The 18,930-nt window shown below is 40.9% G+C and overlaps 1 protein-coding gene and 1 non-coding gene across 8 annotated transcripts in view; both read left to right on the forward strand.

The window, feature by feature from the left end:
• Mctp (multiple C2 domain and transmembrane region protein) overlaps positions 1-18,930 on the forward strand; it is a 55,565-nt gene that overhangs the window by 21,872 nt on the left and 14,763 nt on the right. For 2 of the 7 annotated variants that reach the window (XM_076793643.1, XM_076793644.1), the window contains exons 3-6: positions 3,610-4,002; positions 7,547-7,810; positions 8,908-9,050; positions 9,727-9,918. In XM_076793643.1, coding sequence (XP_076649758.1) covers positions 3,610-4,002; positions 7,547-7,810; positions 8,908-9,050; positions 9,727-9,918 — 992 coding nt within the window. Of the gene's footprint in view, positions 1-3,609; positions 4,003-7,546; positions 7,811-8,907; positions 9,051-9,726; positions 9,919-15,148; positions 15,491-15,877; positions 15,993-18,930 lie in introns of those variants that run through there. The other 5 variants (XM_076793645.1, XM_076793642.1, XM_076793639.1 and 2 more) reach the window with 5 other exon arrangements.
• Positions 5,002-5,121, forward strand: LOC143357582 (5S ribosomal RNA). The gene has a single exon (XR_013082857.1). It is a non-coding gene; the product is annotated as a 5S ribosomal RNA (ribosomal RNA).

Here is an 18,930-nt window from a genome sequence, read left to right on the forward strand (position 1 = left end):
ATGTGCGCGCGCGCGTGTGTGTATGCTGCAGCTTTGTTAAACGTCCTACTTCCATGAAAAGTTTCCTTTTTTTTCCCTAGCTGTCGCCCACGTAGAATAATCAGGATCGTCACAATTATTTCGGGGACCAACTTTTATAACGTCTAGCACTTAAGAATAGACACAGCTCTTTGTTAAAACAATTTAATAAAAAGTGCAAGTATTAAAATCATAGAACCTCTGAAAATAGAATCCTGCTTAAAGAAAAATTTAATAAAAAGTGTAAATAATAAAATCATAGAACCTCAGAAAATAGAATCCTGCTTAAAGAAAAATTTCATAAAAAGTGCAAATAATAAAATCGTAGAACCACAGAAAATAGAATCCTGCTTAGAAACAATTTAATAAAAATCTCAAAAGACACGGCAACACCATCTTTTAAAGCTCTCAAAGCATATACACGTTTTTCACTTAATCCGGATGTAGTTAATTTTAATTCAATGTAAATTCCGTACTTATTTCACTGCTTAGCATTTAAATACTATCATCGTTATCTCTCCATCGACTTCAATGCAATCGTGATTGCATTGTAATAGAACGCAGGCTGCTGATCAGCCTATCGGATTGGCGCAAAATATGTAATAAAAGAAGAAGCTGTCGGAGCTAAAAATAAATCTGTCCCAAGAACCGATTGCTTCTGTTCTAAAACTTTATCGAAGTGGCTTGATCACCTGCCCGGTAATTACATCCCTTCACCGAAGAGATTGTAATGGCCTCGTTGGGGGGGATTAAAGGCTGAAGCAGCTTTCTCGCGTTCATAGAAATCGATCACCTCCCTAACGTTATTATACATATATAAAGCACACGGGGACAGGCGTACTCGGTCAGTTTCCTCGTTGTAAGGTTAAAGACCTTAAAACGATCCATAAAGAGTATCCTAATCGTTTTCCAGCCGTTTTAAACGGTCGCGTCGTTAACAAAAGCAACGTCCACTTTAACCAGCTACAGTTGTTCGCAGCAGATTGCGGCACAATCTTTTCTTCAATCTCCTACCAACTTGCAAGCTGTGCTAAATTACGAAACATAATTACACCGTGGAACTTCGTCTTCGATTTAATGAGGGTAACAGAAGTTCATTCAATTCGCACGAAGTCAAAAGTTGCTGGAACTTCTGTTCAATCATAATTCCGTTTATTTGACCCGTAGAAATTTTGATTTTCAGTCGTTTTCTTATCGGTGTGGTTCCAGCGAGTTAGGAATAAAATGAAACGGAGAATCAAATTCCTGTTAAGTTTCGTCACCCTATAAATTATCGAAGGTGCTGGTCGCAACAACTGCGCGAAGTCCCATAGTCCAATCACGATACTGTTTGAGCAAGCATGATGTCGAGCACTCAGCATCCAGGGAGCCACAATCCTTCGGCCGACAAGCTCGTTAAGCACAACTTCCAAAAGTTCGATAAACAGCAGCATAAATTGATTGTGTGCTATAAATCATGGGGGCTTTCTCTTTGAACTCGTTAGCGCAAGTGAATCTACATGAACCTACTCAGGTATCTGCAGGACTATAGTGTAAACGAATGTTCTAATCCTCAGAAGAAACGGTCAATTAAAGATCAATAAAATGCTTAACATTTTATCAATTTTTTTTTATGTTTGCTTTGTGTGGTTAATTAAAATTCGTATTATTGTATTAATTTTTTTTTGTGCTGTTTGTTTCGAGGAGTCAGTTTAATTGGGAGACGATTGGCTCGTTTATCGGATCTCTTAGGCTAGATTTTGAGTCTCGCGAATCCCCGGCATCTTACCGTTTACTTTCCGACATTTTCTAGCATGATTTCCAGTTCCTACATTCACGACTGTGGTTTATTGAGTCTTATATCTCGGAGATCCTGTCGATAGGACTTTTCTAACCCAAGGTCACGATTCCCGCGAGTTTAAGTGTCTGTTTAACAAACTTCTCCAGCTTAGAGTGCTGATTTATTGGGTTCCCCGAATCGGAACTTTTATTTTTCAACCTTTTCACGCCGGGCTACGTAGTTCACTCGAACCTCCGCCTTAAAGGCCAAGCTCATAAATTTCCTGGCCGTGAAATATTTCATTTTTTCACTCTTCACCGGCAATTGAACGGAATGGAGCTGTTATTTATTAAACATTTGCATTTGACTGTCCCCTTCGAGGTACAGCTAAAAATGACCACATTATTCAATATAATTTTTAAATTATAACATGAAGTGTGGCGTAATATATTTTTAAGCGTGGCACGAGTAGTTACACACAGTTTCATATGCATGAAATAAAAAGGATAATAGGGTTAATTAGTATTTTAAAAGAAACCTGGGAGAATAAAAATAGGATGGAATTTTGGTTTGGAAATTTTTACTAGCCACTATGTACAATGAAATCATACTTTTATTTTGCCCAGAAAAATTCCAATCGGTGCACTTTCGTTCGGCACTCCATCAAAACGGACTATGCACATATGCGATTCTACGTCGCGGCTATTTGTTGCACTCCACCGATGCGAAACTTCTCGATTCGTAACGCTGGAACGCTGGTTTCAATTTATTGTATGCCACATTGGACGTTACACTGTGACACTTAGGGTCAGTGACACTTAGGTTCGCCTGTCAATTTTTTCTCTGTGAGCTTCGTATTAAAAATTCTGTTGGTTTAAATTAAAATTTGATTGAAAGTGACCAGCATGTTGATATTAAAGTTAAAATTGAATTTCCGTAGCGTGGGTATCGAGATTAAACCGAAAATGGAAATTTATGTTGAAAGGTTCGTTGCAGTTAATTAAAATTGGATCTGAGAAATTGATTAGCACGTCAAAATTAAAAGAGAAGTTCTACCGTAATTAATGTAGATTATAACATAATAGATAGACAATGTAGATACGCTTCGTTTATATAAAATCTATGACCACATTTACTACCGCACCTTGTTACCGTTAACCCTAATCTCATCGTGGTGGTAACGAGATTCGGTGCTGGACCCATTTTTGATTCAATTTAATCTGTTTATTGCTACCAGTGCCTGCGACAACGTTGCATCGTTCATTTCTCCGACATCGGAACAAAAAACGAGCCACAAATGATTGAATTTATTAAAAATTCTGCACTACATTTTAGATAATACCTTCTAGTTTGAGAATTAAAAAAAAAATGTGTTTTGTATGCAAAATTTTAAAACGTTCTGTAATAACCATTTTTGGTCTCACAAGTTGTCATCCTATCCTATCCTCCATCCTATCCTATCTTCTATCCTATCCTATCCGATCCTCTATCCTATCCTATCCTCGATCCTATCCTATCCGATCCTCTATCCTATCCTATCCTCTATCCTCTCCTCTATCCTATCCTCTATCCTATCCTATCCTCTATCCTATCCTATCCTCAATCCTATCCTATCGTCTATCCTATCCTATCCTCTATCCTATTCTAAACTCTATCCTATCCGCTATCCTATCCTATTCTCTATCCTATTCTAAACTCTATCCTATCCGCTATCCTATCCTATCCTCTATCGAAATCGAAAGCTCCGAACGGGAGTTCCCCGTTGACTGTTCAAACTCGGATGAAATGGAAGTGAATAATTAACGACAGTTGGGATGAACAATTAATTACAGACACCAGCCGAGTGGAGGAGAGATCCAGACTGAACCTGAACGGGAGCCGTCAGCTCTCGAAAAGCGCCACGGAGCTCCGGAACAACGACAACGGTTCACCGTCACGACGCGGTGAACAGCCCGACTCCGGGGGCTCGCATCAGCACCGTCATCATCATCGTCACGCCACCTCGGTGGCGCAGCGGACGCACACTTTCTTCGCCACTTTGAAGAGCCGTTGGGCTCGCAGCCGCAGCAAAGAGCGGAAAAAATCGAAGGATGCCGGGAACCTGCACGGCCAGGACGCGTCTTACAAGGGCGTCGAATCCGATTACGCCGCGGATTACTCCTCCGAGCACAGCAAAAGCTCATCGGCCACCCAGAGTCCGGCCAGGCACTGTCTCAATCATCCAGGTACATCCAGAAAAATTTCTAAACTCCCACGTCCCCGGGCCCGGGATAGTCACGTGACTTTTTCAGTGTCAGCAGGTCGGTAACTGCCGTATGAATTCTGACGTCAGAAACGTGCTTCAAGTTTTTCGCTTTATTTCGCAGAGAATCAAGACAAAATATAGCTCAATTTGCAGCTGCAGATATTTTTTAGCGCGCGCGGCTCTCGATTTCATCCAGAAGACTCATCCAATGGCATAAAAATGCTTGGATTCTACGGCATGCACATCGTCAATTTTTGGAGTACTTCTATCGCTTATATTACCAAATATCTGCATAATCTCGTGAGCTCATGACCAGCGCGCGCTAGATTGAACTTTCCTCTTTCGAATGAACCCTTTCCCAGCGAAAAATATTCTCATATAAGGACGAAAAGTTGAGACACGTGAAGCCATTTTTCGCCTATTTTTGTCGGTAACGTGGTCACTCTACCTTATCGCGAATCTACGAAGACCGGGCCTTTAACATAATGAAGCTAAACGGAATCTTAACGGGGCCGGCATGGTTTGAAATCCATATACGTACGCAAGGGTCAAAACCTTTTCAAACTACCGCTTCAATATTGCAATGAGCAGTTTAGAAGTGGTCAATTGTGTTTCCTAAAAGTCCAATCTACGTCTGTATAGAGCCCAAATTGCAAATTTTTACCTCATCGTGGAGTAATTTGTAATATTCGGCAGAAAATTCGAATTCTGAAGCAAGTATGACGTCACAAGATGGCTGCCGCTGAGAGATTCTCTTAATTTCGAGAGATTTAGTGTTCGTATAGAAAAAAAGGCTCTATACAGACGTAGCAAAGACACGTACAAACACGGTGGTATGCATTTTTAATTGATTACGTACTTATTTACGACGTAAAATGTCTAGAAAAAAAGGCACAGCGTAACATAGCGTGACAGTCAAGGCCAAATGCCTGCCGGCCCCCTTAAGTGGATTATTATTCAGTTCTTAACATGTACTAATGTCAACGACCAGATCACACTGCAAAAAACCGATTCTCGTCCGATCATCGAAGTTAAACAGTGTTGAGCGTGGTTAGTACTTGGATGGGTGACCGCCTGGGAATACCGCGTGTTGTTGGCACACTTTTTTTTTATTTTTCATTCATTCTTATCTTTTAAAACGGTAGACACCATTGCATAGTTCTTTTCATCTCGTTTTCAAAAATTAAAAAATAGCACAGGTACGCTGACGAATTTTTATTACAGCGACAATGTGCCAAAATTCATCCAATGGCATAAAAATATCTGCATAATCTCGTCAGCTCATGACCAGAGCGCACTAGGTTGAACCTTCCTTTTTTGAATGAACCCTTTACAAGCGACAAAATATTCTTATATAAGGACGAAAACTTGTGGCACGTAAAACCATTTTTTGACGGTAATGTGGTCACTCTATCTTATCGCGAATCTACGGAGTCTTGGCTCTTGTCGCTTTGGTGTCACCGTTATTTAAACGTTAATTTTTATGCCAACATAATTGCCCAAACTGAATTTTATTGGAATCTGTAGGCTCTGAATGACTCAACGAAGACGGTGCTTCATTTTAAACAATTAGTTTTTGTCATAGTATGTTTTTGTAGTTGTTGAAAATGAATTTTATTGGGGATTATTTCCCTTCCTTCTTCAAGGATCGAAGAAGGCACAATTCTTAATTCTTTAAAAATCAATGTAGTTTAGGGGAGGCAGCTCGGATGACCTTGACCTTGACAGAAGTTCTCAAAGTCACTCAGTTATGAATCTGTAGGTTCATAGTAAAAATTCAGCGTAGCTAGTCTTGCATTTGAAAATTAATTATAGTAATGAACAATAATTCAATCATCCACTGCATTTTCGCGAATAGAATGAAGCGCCCACGCAGGGTCTCAGCGTAGGAAGAAAAGGTTCGCCTTTCTTTCTCGTACATAAGAATTTCAGGTCGTGAATTTGCATAACGCACAGACTAAATTAATTCGAATGAGGAGATATGCTGGCCAGATTAAATTTTCCCCTTTACGATACCACCGAATTCTATTAAATTCGCATTAGCCTTCATCTCTACGGTCGCAGATCTTCCTACATGCATATACTTTTGTTTTATTGAGCTCGCGACACATTAGGACATTTATCAAACTTAATAGCGCGTAGTTGGAGTCTCTGCGAGATGCGATTTACAGTCAACAAAAAAAAAAAAAAAAAACAAGATCGTTTTTCTTCCGAAGCTTCGTTAAACCAAACAGCAATTTCGCTCGACCCAGTTCGGCGACATTCGGCCAAAGGTGTTTGGCTGTAACTGTTTTAAAACTGGTTCACGCGCATTACCATTGATAAGGCGTTCCTCGGAGCAACGCGATCGCCTAACGACTGGCCACTTCCTCTCTATAATGGGCTTATTTTCCTCTTTGTAAATTAAACTCCAATTAGCACGATCGATTAACGGCGGAATCGATCAAACGCGAGGAAAAGTATTTCAACTACGTGGAGGTCGTCGGTAACGAAGTTTGATGGACGGTAACTTTGAAATTTGTTGCGTCGGGGGTCGGGTGTTCCCTGTGGAATAGACTGATCTAATTATGCTTTTACACGGTGGATGGAGTGGCGGAAAATTATGCGAACTCCGTGCAAAAGGGTACAACGCGTTTCAGAAAAATCGGAGACTTCGGCTAGAATTGAAAAACTATCACAGAATTAATCACGGTACTAAATCACCCTTCCCTAGACCCATATTTCCCTAGATTCCTCGTTCCTTAAATCCCTCTTTCCCTGGATACCTATTTCCATATGTGTACCCATTTCTTTTTCATACGCTTCTTCTCCCTCCCGTTTTCTAAATCCCTACTTCCCTTTTCCTGCCCTTACCATTCTTCTCCCTTTCAAGCTTCGCCTTTCCTAGGTACCTCTTTCCTAGATCCCCTTTTCTAGGTACTCTTTCCCTAGATCCCCCTTCCTAGGCCCCTATTACTCTGGATTCCCCTTTCCCTAAATGCCCCTTTCTTAGACTCCCTTTTCCCTAGAACTCCCTTCCTTAGCGCACCTATCCCTAGATCCCCCTCTCCTTCCATTCCTTTCCCTATATCCCCCTCCCCTTCCACTCCTTTCCCTACATCCCTCATTCCCTAAACATCCCTTTTCTCTAGATCCCCCATTCCCTAAACATCCCCTTTCCCTAGATCCCCCATTCCCTAAACATCCCCTTTCCCTAGATCTTCTTTTCCTCCCCCCCTCCCCCAAAGCCCTAGATCCCCTTCCTTCGCAGCCTACATCCCTCTGTCGTTCCATTCCCTTCCCTTCCGTTCCCTTTCTTAGAGTTACCATCCTTGGATCCACCTTTCCCAGATCCCCTTCCTTGTCCGTTCCCTTTTTCTCCCTTTGTAGGTAGCACAAGTGCCTACCAGGGCACCCAGTTATCGACACGAGGGTAACTCGACAGTATCGAAATGTCTTATCGACCAGCGCCTTTCTATCACGTCTGTGGATCGTCAAAGAGACAAGTCGTTTCTCACAGAGCATCGCAATTGTTCTGTTCCCAGAGTCGCCTTTGGTGCGCGGGAGGCAGAATGTCGTGACGAAGCCGGAGGATAGTCCCGGAAAAAGCAGCGAGGCTCACTCGAAAGGATCCTTGAGCTTCCAGACGCAGAACGAGGAAGCTCCCGGATCGATCGGCCAGGATGATAACGCGTTCCTTCACGAGGAAGCCACGCGGAGGAGGGAATTGGCGTTGAGGCAGCATGCGTTTTTCCAGCTACGCTTGCACATCAGACGGGGGGCGAACCTCGTTGCTATGGATAGATGCGGTGAGCCAATATTTTTACTGTTTTTTTTTCTCGCCTTTGCTTTCCAATGAATCTACACCGTTATCGGATTTTTCCTCGCCATATCTCTCTCTCTCTCTCTCTCTCTCTCTCTCTCTCTCGTTCTATCTATCTCTCTTTCTGTACCTATTCCGTTCCAGTTGCCTTTGCAATCCAGGGAATCTAAAAGCAATGCGGGTTTCGCTTGATCGAAACTAATTCTCTGTTGATACACCGTCTACGGTCGACTTTTGTTCGGCACGATCACCTATTCGACTACTACAATCCTTCTGTCAAGCGAACCTCGGAAACGCAACAATCGGACGTCGGTTTTTATCGAATTCGCAAATTGGAAATCGATTTTGCTTCGCCGTATTCGTAACGCTGTGAGATTGCGGAGAACCACCTAAAACTTCAATGTTTTCACGGTCTACTTATAATAAACAATCGCTAGTTTAATCTATAAGTCAGCAAATATTTATTTTCTTTAGTTTTATGTTCATTTATTCGTAGAAATTATGATGAGAACACAAGAAAATCGAAAGTACAATCTTTTCTTTTAAAGACAATATTAAAAAATATCCACAGTAATTTACAACGGCTGAGAATATACAATTAACCTCTTGCCCTGTGATATCACGTCGGATTCGTGATAATATTATAATTAACCGTTAACGGACCATATAAGCACCATAACGAGCCATATTAGCGGCATGGCACTTTTACTTACTGGGTCCAATCAAATTAATTAATAATATAAATATTTAAAATTATAATATAAATATTTTCCGTTCTGTACTTGATACAAAAATGTTGAGTCCACATTTTTCTCTTCGTGTGAAAAATAGCTTGGACCTGGGTTCCGGACCTTCTTCTATTAGAGAAAGAAACAATTTTGAAACAACAATAAGAACAATCGGGCGGTCCGTTGTAGCGCGAAGTAAACGCAGAAAATGTCCGAAGTCGTTTTCCCGGCTGAGGCTGTCTTAATTTGATCCGGAGACGGAGGGATGGAGCGGCTCGAGACGATGATACTCGCGACAATAATTTCCACTCGGATTATTTCGGCGATTGTTCGCATCACGGACTTCGTGTTCCAGGCGCCAGCGATCCTTACGTGAAAGTGAAATGCTCCGGTCGATTGCTGCACAAGTCCCGAACGGTTCACCGCGACCTGAATCCAGTTTGGGACGAGAGCGTGACCTTGCCTATTGAAGACCCGTTCCAGGCGCTCACAATCAAGGTAAAATCCGGGCAATTCAATACGACGCTCGCACCGCGTGTACCTGTCGTCGCGTGTCCCCGCGAACGCTTATTTAACCGTCGCGATAATTTATTTAACAAGCTCCGAGTCTTCCGAGCACCCGGAGCCCCCTCGAGAGATCCTATCTCTGCCTTTCATCCTCCTTCAACCCCCTGTCGCTCCTCTCGTTAATGAATCATTAGCTCCGGAGTGTCTTAACGCATAAATGACCGCGTAATATTTCCTGCAGCGTTGCTCCGCAACACTGGCAATTTTCTCGTCTAAAGATAGCCATTATTTATCTAACGGCCCTTGTCGCACGAGGAAACCAATTAACACTGAACTTACCCTGAAAGCGACCGGCTTGCTTCGCCTTGTAGAACTGACAAATTTATTTAGAGTCTGTCGCGATCTTCGTTGCAACGCGTGTTGGAATCAAGGAATTTGCATAAAGAATCTAATGTTTTTAATTTTCATGAAACTGTAAAATTTTTTTGCAATCATCTAATAATTTAATATATTTCGGAAAACGTTGAGCACAGGGGTGCGAACTTGAGCGAGAAGAGGATTATCGGGGAATCTCGGCTAAGTGTTAACCGGAAACTGCATCGTCGGACGTTTTACTCGCTTCTTGCTCTTTCTTTCGACCAGCAACAGACGTTCGTCGTTTCGGCAGGTCTTCGACTACGACTGGGGTCTTCAGGATGACTTCATGGGCGCCGCTCAGCTGGAGCTGACGCAGCTCGAACTCGGCCAACCGCAGGATATCGTGTTGGAGCTGAAGGATCCGGCCAGGCCGAAACAGCATCTCGGCGACATCTACTTAACCGCGACCCTTTGGCCGAGGAACCAGCAGGAAAAAGAGCAGGTACGTTACCTACCCTCGTTGTACTGTGCCATTTCATGGAAACATTACGAAAATTGCAACCAAAATGTTCACACTGGGAGATTTAGGTATTTTGTGCAATCTCGTCCTATTTCTAATTTGCTAAAATCGTCCAACAAAAATATTCACTGGAAAATTTAGCGGATTTAGTAGAATCTCGCCAAAATTTCTAATTTGCTAAAATCGTCCAACAAAAATATCCATTGGACGATTTAGTGGATGTAGTGGAATCTCGCCAAAATTTCTAATTTGTTAAAGTTATCCAACAAAAATATCCGCTGGAAGATTTAGTGGAATCTCGCCCAAATTTCTAATTTGTTGAAATGATCCAACAAAAATATTTACTGCAAGATGTAGTGGGTTTAGTGAAATCTTGCCAAAATGTCTAATTTATTGAAATGATCCAACAAAAATATCCACTGGAAGAGATTTAGTGGATTTAGTGGAATCTCGTCAAAATTTCTAATTTGTTAGTCATCCAACAAAAATATTTACTGCAAGATTTAGTAGGGTTAGTGGAATCTCGTCCAACTATAAAATACACAGAATGCCATAATAAAAAAAAAAAAAAAACTGCTGTGACCCTTTCCAATACTGTGAACTTTGAAATGGTGACCATTCAAGTGACTTTCACAACGTGGGCACTTTGTAGTCCCATGACCTTTGAATATTGTAATCTTCTGAGTAGCTCTGACCCTTAGAATTGTGACCTTTTGAATGTCTAAAACTCCCACGAATTGTCACCTTTTGAACGTCTGAAACCCATAGAATTGTGACCTGAATTTCGGTGGCCCCCCTATTCGTCGTAAACCTTCGAAGTTTCCAATTTTCAAAATGGTGGCCTACGAACCGAACACTTCTCGCATATAATGAGGTGATAGGCTCGAAAAGAGGACGTCGTATTAAGAAATTCAGAGCCCGACGAAGCCATCGAGGTTAGAGACAACGAATTTCATGTTCGTGGATGTAGGCAACATCAACGTATTTGCATATCGTGGTGGCGATAGGGGTCTGGAACGCTGGTTTAGCAAACGTTATCTTTTTAGACCATATAATCTGCGAGTAGAATTTTAATGAAGGATTTTCATGTTGTAGGTAACACGTCATCTGTTAAGAATCTGTTGTGCGTTCCACTTTATGCAAACGAACTGCGAAACGTTTATATTTTTACGAGCGGCTTAAGTTTAAAACTATTCTTATCGTGGACGACATTAAAAGATTATTAAACTTCAGCAAAAAGATTAGAATTATTTCATAGCTGTGCAACTATAGTGTATATGAAGTATCTGAAATACTTCCCTCGAACTCGGTGGCGATCATCTTGGTTACTCATCCAAGATGGCGTAAGGTCGAATCCCCTTCGCCTAAGCTTGTCGACCTCGTAAACTTTCGTACAGTTTGATTACCCGTTATATTGGTCTCATCCGGCTTCCGGTAACCATATTCTGCTTCCCAGATTGACGACAAAGACGAAAGAGAGAAAGTTCGATACGCTTTCCACCTCTCGAAAGCTTGAGAACGTTGTCAGCACCGCCATCTTGGAAAAAGAGCCTGAAACTTGCTTCCGGAGTTTGTTTATTCCTCAGCTCGCTAACAGACGAGCATCGATAAAACATTGTCAACGTATCGTGCAAAGTTAACGATCTTAAAGCTTGATCGATTCGGAATTTTTTCAAAAAAATTCTATTCAGGAAAGACTAACCTAATTTAGACCAGCATCTAGGTCGAGTCAGGCTCGTGACGAAGCTTTTGTGCATAATTAAATATAAACAGCGAATACTTTATAATAATATAAAAGAATATTCGACGTAGCTACCGTCTTATACAAATATTGGTTTTCTAAAATGTAAACACATTAATTTGTGTATGTGGCACTGATAATTAGGTCAACCACTATATTTAGCCCTGACAGAAAATATGAATATCCAATAAAAATTAATTTTCTTTTTCTTATAGGAAATTGTGAACGACGAAGAAGTTCTCGTCACCGTAGCTGCAAAATAAATCCTGGGGCAAGGGGCTAATAATTAATTAATTAAGAATTATGCTTTTGCTATTGAATATTAAAGTTAAAAATACTTGAAGTGTTACTAGTGGTAGTGATTAGTTAAAGTAGGTCGAATTTAGGACCTGGTCTATAAGGTCTTCTACTCTCTTTAAACTTTTCAAAGCTTTTCAAACTTTATTTGTTTGAGAAAAAATTCCTTCGATAAAGCGATCAACAATCGCCGGTGGAAAATTCGCAAAGCAAAGACGGAGATAAGATCCCACGGCCTCTTGTCTGATCGGAGATGAAACGCCGGCGCGCGATGATTGAGTAGATTATAATACCGGTGCACAATACGGCGCGTAATCAGACTATTTCGTTGCAGGGCGGCTCGATCGTCGAAAATTAGCCTCGTATACTAAATTTGAGGTCGAGTGGCTGGAATCTTTTCAACCTGCCCTCGACGATGGCGCAAATAGCCTTCAGGCAAACATTAAATACCGCTCCCTGATCCGTCGCCGGTGCCGCGGCTGTTTCCGCGTAATGAAATATCGAAAAACGATAAATCCCTTCTCCATAAGCTCTCGAGTGTCAACAATTGACACATATTTGTAGCTACGAACCGGTCCGTGTACCGGTCCCGATCGTGCATTTATCAGGAAATTGCTAACCTTTTAGCCCTCGAATCGGTACCGTTCGTTGTTTCTTTTAATAGTCGGATTACAGTCGAGAGATATCGATCATCCACTTTCGTCGTCTTAACACGCAACCGATAGGCCAATCTATCATTCGATAATGCTTATTGTAACTCCTCGAGCTGAGACGATTCGACTCGTCTTCAACACATTTGCATCCAATCACTTCTGACGCATGCACTCCTATCGGAAAATTACTATTACTTTTTAACCAATTAATATGTTTACCTCCCGAAGCATCTGAACAGGAATTGATCAATTGGTAACGTTTTACGGGTTCCTTCTTCTAAGGAAAAAATGTCTTGCATCGACTAGGAAATTTCTTGTGGGAAACATAGAAAAATTCATTTTTGTTAATACACACATTTTTGCGTATTTTAAACGGCGCAATTATTATCAAGCGGTGGGGATAACCTTGAACGACCTTCAATATGATTAGTGAAATATTGGTGAGAGTCGCCTTGTCTCCCCACTCTACCTTCCCCTTCTACTACACTATTCTCCCACTAATCTGCTACTGGCAGAGAGAGGGTAACTGTACTCCCCTCAATTCGAGTCAATTCCCCTAATCTGTCGACTCTGGTGTGACCCTAGAGCCTAGAACTCGCAGCAGTCCGAGGGTTGATTTATCATCTGGTGATACGAGCATATTTCCAAGTATATTTTTCACGTGAATGTCGTTGCCAAAGGAAACAACGATTTTACCCTCCATCGCGAAACATCTGCACTCGTTTCGATCCAGTGACGTCATGTTCGGTATCGGTTTCATAACGTTTCAATGATCCATGAATCCCTGACCTTTCGTCAACCGATTATTCCAATCACTGCAGCCGATAACGAATCCGACCGCAATGAACGCTCGAGATCGTCGTTCAGTGAACCTTCGAACTTCAAATTTCCGAATTAGAGAATTTAAACTGAAGAAATGTTCCTACGAGTTCGCCACTTTGAAGGTAGAGTTTCGAGCGTTGCAGGGCATGCCCTTTAATATGCGCGGGGTATATTTCTGTCGGGTTGAAGAACGCGAAAACTGGGTTAGGAGCCGGGAGCAAACTCGTCTCCGTTACGATATTGACTTTGTTGTATTACTATCGCGAAGACGGTTCTCAAGTTCGAAGGCTGCTAACTTTTCTCATTGCGACGGTGTCCCCTGCGGATGATGTTTGATAACTCTTAACGAAATTCGTCAGGGTACTCGTCAAATATTTTTCACTGCCGTCCTTTGTGTCTCTGGAGAATAATATACCGCGGGGACGTCCCGGTAATAAGTTCTGTAAATTTTTAAAAATTCATGAGGGACAAAGCCTCTACTGGAACTTCTACAAAAATTCAATATAAAATTCAATATAAAACTCAATATAAATTAACAGGAAATTTGGTAATTAATTGACACGGATAGGAAATGGTATTTGATAGCAATATTGGCGAATTTCATCGCGAGATCCACTCGCAAAATGATCCCACGCAAGCAGCCACGCGACACAACACTAATCCGTGGTGATAGTCCGTCATCGCCTAACTGTAGCTTGCAAACACGATGAATGAACCCGGCTGATCGTGGAGGTGCTCGCCGGAGGTTTCTCAGTGTGTCGTGTTAATGTCATGATCAATATTAGATAAAATGTGTTGGAACTGGCACTCCCCATCCACGCCGGAAGTGACGACGGCCTTGCACGAATAAGATTATCTTTTTCCTCGTTTAATTATAGCACGAATTGGTTGATCGCGAGAAATATTTCAATTTTTGCGAGTTTCAAAATATCCTGGGATCCAGGTGGAGGAATTTAATAATGTAAATTCTGGATAGCAGAACAGAATTTAATATTGAACATTCTGAATAATGAAACGGAATTTAATAATATATAAACTCCAAATGATAGAACAGAATTTTAATAATGAGAATTCTGAATAATATAATAGAATTTAGAAATGCAAATTCACTGGAAAAAATTGCGAAAGAAATGTTGCGTTCATTCAACGTGGAACAAGATAAATATTTTATCAATAAATACTAATATAGAAAATTGATTAAAATTGATTTGATCTTGATTTGATATTAATATTCTCTTCAATAAAGTTCAAATCAATTTTGCAGCTATTGCTAATGACAAGACAGATCTTTCTGCAAAATAAAAGATGTCTACACCAATTGCAAGGCACAGTGACTATACAAAAATGTCCTCTTTAAATTCTTTTAATCTCTCCACTAATTTAGATAGCAGATACTTATTTTGTCCATAAATGCATAAAATCCGCGGTCTACTAATAGAAAACCGAACACAACGTAATTAAACAAATCAGATAAAAATTGCTAAGTGATTTTTTGCGTGAGCAGTTCTTATCTTCGAAAGATAACGTGTTATCTTCGGGTCGTTAAAGATCGTCCAATTGTCCCAGGAGTCCCGATTTTCCAGATTTTTTATTTACCCTCGGCGACAAGTTGGAATCTTTCAGTGTCTGGTTAACCACACTGTATCTGTCACAGCGGACCGTCAGCGAGTAGATTCTTCAATCCGGAGCGCTGTACGTCAGCGTTATGCGGGCAGGCATAATAAAGCGTAACCATAACCCGGGATATCGCAATGTTTACCTCTCGCCGCGAACGGAGAGGGAACCACAGGCTTGACGATCCCGTTTATCCGTATCGTTAACCAGTCACCGGCGATCGTCGAGCACGCACGGTCTCGCTTTTGTCTGCCACCGGTTTCTACTCCGTATTTATCAGTGACGCGCGTGTTAATTGCCGCGGAACTGTTTGCGACAAGCCGCCGAGTCTACCTTCAAAACACGGGACCTGTTATCGTTCAGTGTCGCTTCAATCTTGCTGTTTCTCTGAAGCTGCAATTTTATCCGAATCTCAGTGAAAAGTGCAGTAAATGTCGTCTTGATATTTTAGGAAAATATTTGATGTATCGTTGTCCCGATTTTCTGGAAAATAATCTACCTTCGGAACGGAACGTGTTCATTTAGTGTCCAATCGGTGCCGCGTTGCGTTTGCTGTCCCCTTGGAAAAGCTTCAGTATTGCAAAAATTTCAACCAAGAATGGGGTAGATTTTATCGTGATATTTTTGAAGATTTTTTTGCAAAATATTCTACCGTCGGAACGGAACGTGTTCATTTAGTGTCCAATCGGTGCCGCGTTGCGTTTGCTGTCCCCTTGGAAAAGCTTCAGTATTGCAAAGTTTTCAACCAAGAATGGGGTAGATTTTATCGTGATATTTTCAAAAAATATTTTGTGCATTGTCCCGATTTTCTGGAAAATAATCTACCTTCGGAACAGAACGTGTTCATTTAGTGTCCAATCGGTGCCGCGTTGCGTTTGCTGTCCCCTTGGAAAAGCTTCAGTATTGCAAAAATTTCAACCAAGAATGGGGTAGATTTTATCGTGATATGTTCGAAAAATATTTTGTGCATTGCCTCGATTTTTTTGGAATATATTCTACCTTCGGGATATTCAGTGTCACTTTGCGCTTGCTATTCTGTGAGGAGAATTTCAATATTTTATCTACGTTGCAGTGAATGGTGCAGTAGATTTGATCTCTATACTTTTGGAGAAATATATTATTGTCTCTGTGAGAATATTTCACCTTCGGAACGGCACCTGTTTGTTCAGTGCTCGTTCAGTGTTGAAACAACTTTTACTTTCACCTTAAAACTTGGGCCAACTGCGAGGCAATCTCGATGCGTTGGGAGAACACTTTGTATACTATTGACTCGATTTTTGGAGTTCTGGCTTTAAAATAATAGGATCTGTTCGATCGCTATCGTTTCGCGTTTGCTATTCCCTCGGAAAAGCTTCAATATTATCTAAAATTCAACCAGGAGCGGAGTAGATTTTGTCTGGATATTTTAGAAGAACATTTTACATACTGTCTCGATCTTTGCAGAATTTTCTACTTTCCAAACGGGATTTCTTCGGTCGATTTAGTTTCATTTAAAAGTTTCAGTTTTACCTGAATTTAATGGAGTAAATAAAAACTTCTTTCTCCGGTTCAGCCATTGAATTATATCTTTGACCAGACATGTGATATGGCGACACACGTCTTTTTACTTTTTACTTTTGTCCAAATTATCGCGTCCTGCTATCGCGAATCTGGATTGATCGATCGATGAACATTTCGTGTAAGATTACTCTAACACAGTTTTGAACAATGATTAAAGTGAACGTTAAAGTGATAAGATACTGGGAAAATATTAAATATTAATATTCAATATTAAATTAATGATCTGTGACTTATTGAAATTCTTATTTTGCTGATAATTGTGGAAATAGTTTGCGCAATATGAAGCAATTCCAAATTTGATTTCAGCATTCCAAATAAAATCTTCAAACAAAAGGATATTTAATAAACCATAGTCTCGTTCAATAACCATAGTTTCATACATTCGTCTCCTCGTTCTCAGAACGATTCGCTTCGTCGGCAAACAGTATTTTGATAACAACAATAGAGGTGTAATAAGTGTAATTCGCATAGTTCCATTCGCTCACGTAACGCCAATTGTCTCCAGTGAACACACTTGTCATCTATGTCAACGATTGCAATACCGAATACATGCCAACCGCCTAAACGAGTCAATTTGCCACAAACGTTCAGAGTGGCTCGCTTAAACTACAAATAAATAATAATATTGCCCTAAGCCTCTCGCGGAAGAAAATACAAACTCGTGACATTGAATATTCAATATAGTCTCTACTCGATAGTTGTCCAACTGAGGGGTCTCGTCAGAGACAATTATCGGCTAGGTGATACTATCTCTTCGAGAGCTTAATATCATCGGAATTATATCATAGTTGGTATAATTTTCCTTAGAAAAATGCCACGAATATGTTGGTGACCCATACAAAAATAAAGAAGTTCTTTTATTGATTTAGTAGTAGTCTCCTGGTCTCACGCCGATATACGGGGCTAGATATGGGGGTCATTAATCGAGTAGAGACTGTATCTAGCGAAAGGGATAATTATGTAAGTTAGAACGTATGATCTAATAACTAGAGAAAGTCACCATCCGATCCCTCGCGTTAGAAATTTGTTTCGCATAAAATTTTATTGAACATAATAACGGAGGTTTATCGGGTTTCTATAAGAGAGTGTCTGTCGGTGCTCGTTCAAATCCATAAAACATATCTGCATCGTAAATGCAAAATTTAGTTCCGTTGTGCAACTACCGTCGGCAATAACAGCTTCGCGACTGCCAATGGAGAAGGATTGAAAACATAATTATAACGCGACGCGGATCAGTCAAGGAATCACCTCTGGGTCGTAAACTGACAAGAGCTCGCGGTTTACGACACCGGGAAAGCCTCGAGTATTGTTCTAGGATTTTCTTCCGACACGTGACTTGTGCTCGAGCACGCGATTCCAGCATAACTCCGCTGAAATGATAAATTACGCGTCGGTGAAATGCGTTTAGCAGCATTTACACGAACGAGGGAAAAATTCAGGCTGTACGATATGCGGTAAATTACTGGTAAAATTCCTCCAATCGCGTTCGAGCGAACGAGGATAAAGTTCAGAAACAGGAAAGGCTTCGCGACACTCGAGAAGATCAGTAACAGGATACGAAACGAAGCAAAATCTCGAAAGAAACAAGAAACCAGGACTATCCGCGAGGAAATAAAAATGACGAATTAGGTCGTCGGTGAAAAATAAAGATGGGAACGTGAGCAGGAAATTGGAGAACAGTTTCATGGACACGGTTTCAATGAATAGTGAATAGTGTTTGAATAATGGAACAAAGGAAAGTCGGTATTCATTCTTGGAAGGTGGACATATTTTACGAATTTTTAATTACAATCGTTCTTCTCGAATATTTACTTTTAGTATGAGATGACGAGTATGACTCCCTGAAACGGAGTAGGATTTTATTTGAAACATTTTCTTTCAAATGGGACGCTGTATGTCGTTATATGATTTTTTTCCGTGGCAGAAGATACCAAAAAATTCAAGGTTAATGATTCTGCTATGCTCTTGCGATCATCTCGGAAAAGCTATACATAAATATAGTTTCTTGACTAATTCCGAGTTTTTTCTTTTCGCTCCGCGTGTCAGAATCGGAGGGGAAAAGTCAAGGACGAGGAAAATAGAAAAACTGACTGAAGTCCGTCTCGACCACGTGTGCAACATGTAACGTTACGATGACTCACGACTGTTAAGTGGCCGGTTAATTTGCGCATAGCCGCGAACATGTATCCATCGACGTAGGTGATTTCTTTCACGGTCTGGATCCGCGCCAAGATCACGGCCAACTCCGCGATTTTAGACCGCGAATTAAATGTTGTGAATAAACACGGAAAAATGCATGGGCGGCAT

The sequence above is a fragment of the Halictus rubicundus genome, chromosome 9 (genome assembly GCF_050948215.1).
Source record: "Halictus rubicundus isolate RS-2024b chromosome 9, iyHalRubi1_principal, whole genome shotgun sequence".
Taxonomy (NCBI): Eukaryota; Metazoa; Arthropoda; class Insecta; order Hymenoptera; family Halictidae; genus Halictus; species Halictus rubicundus.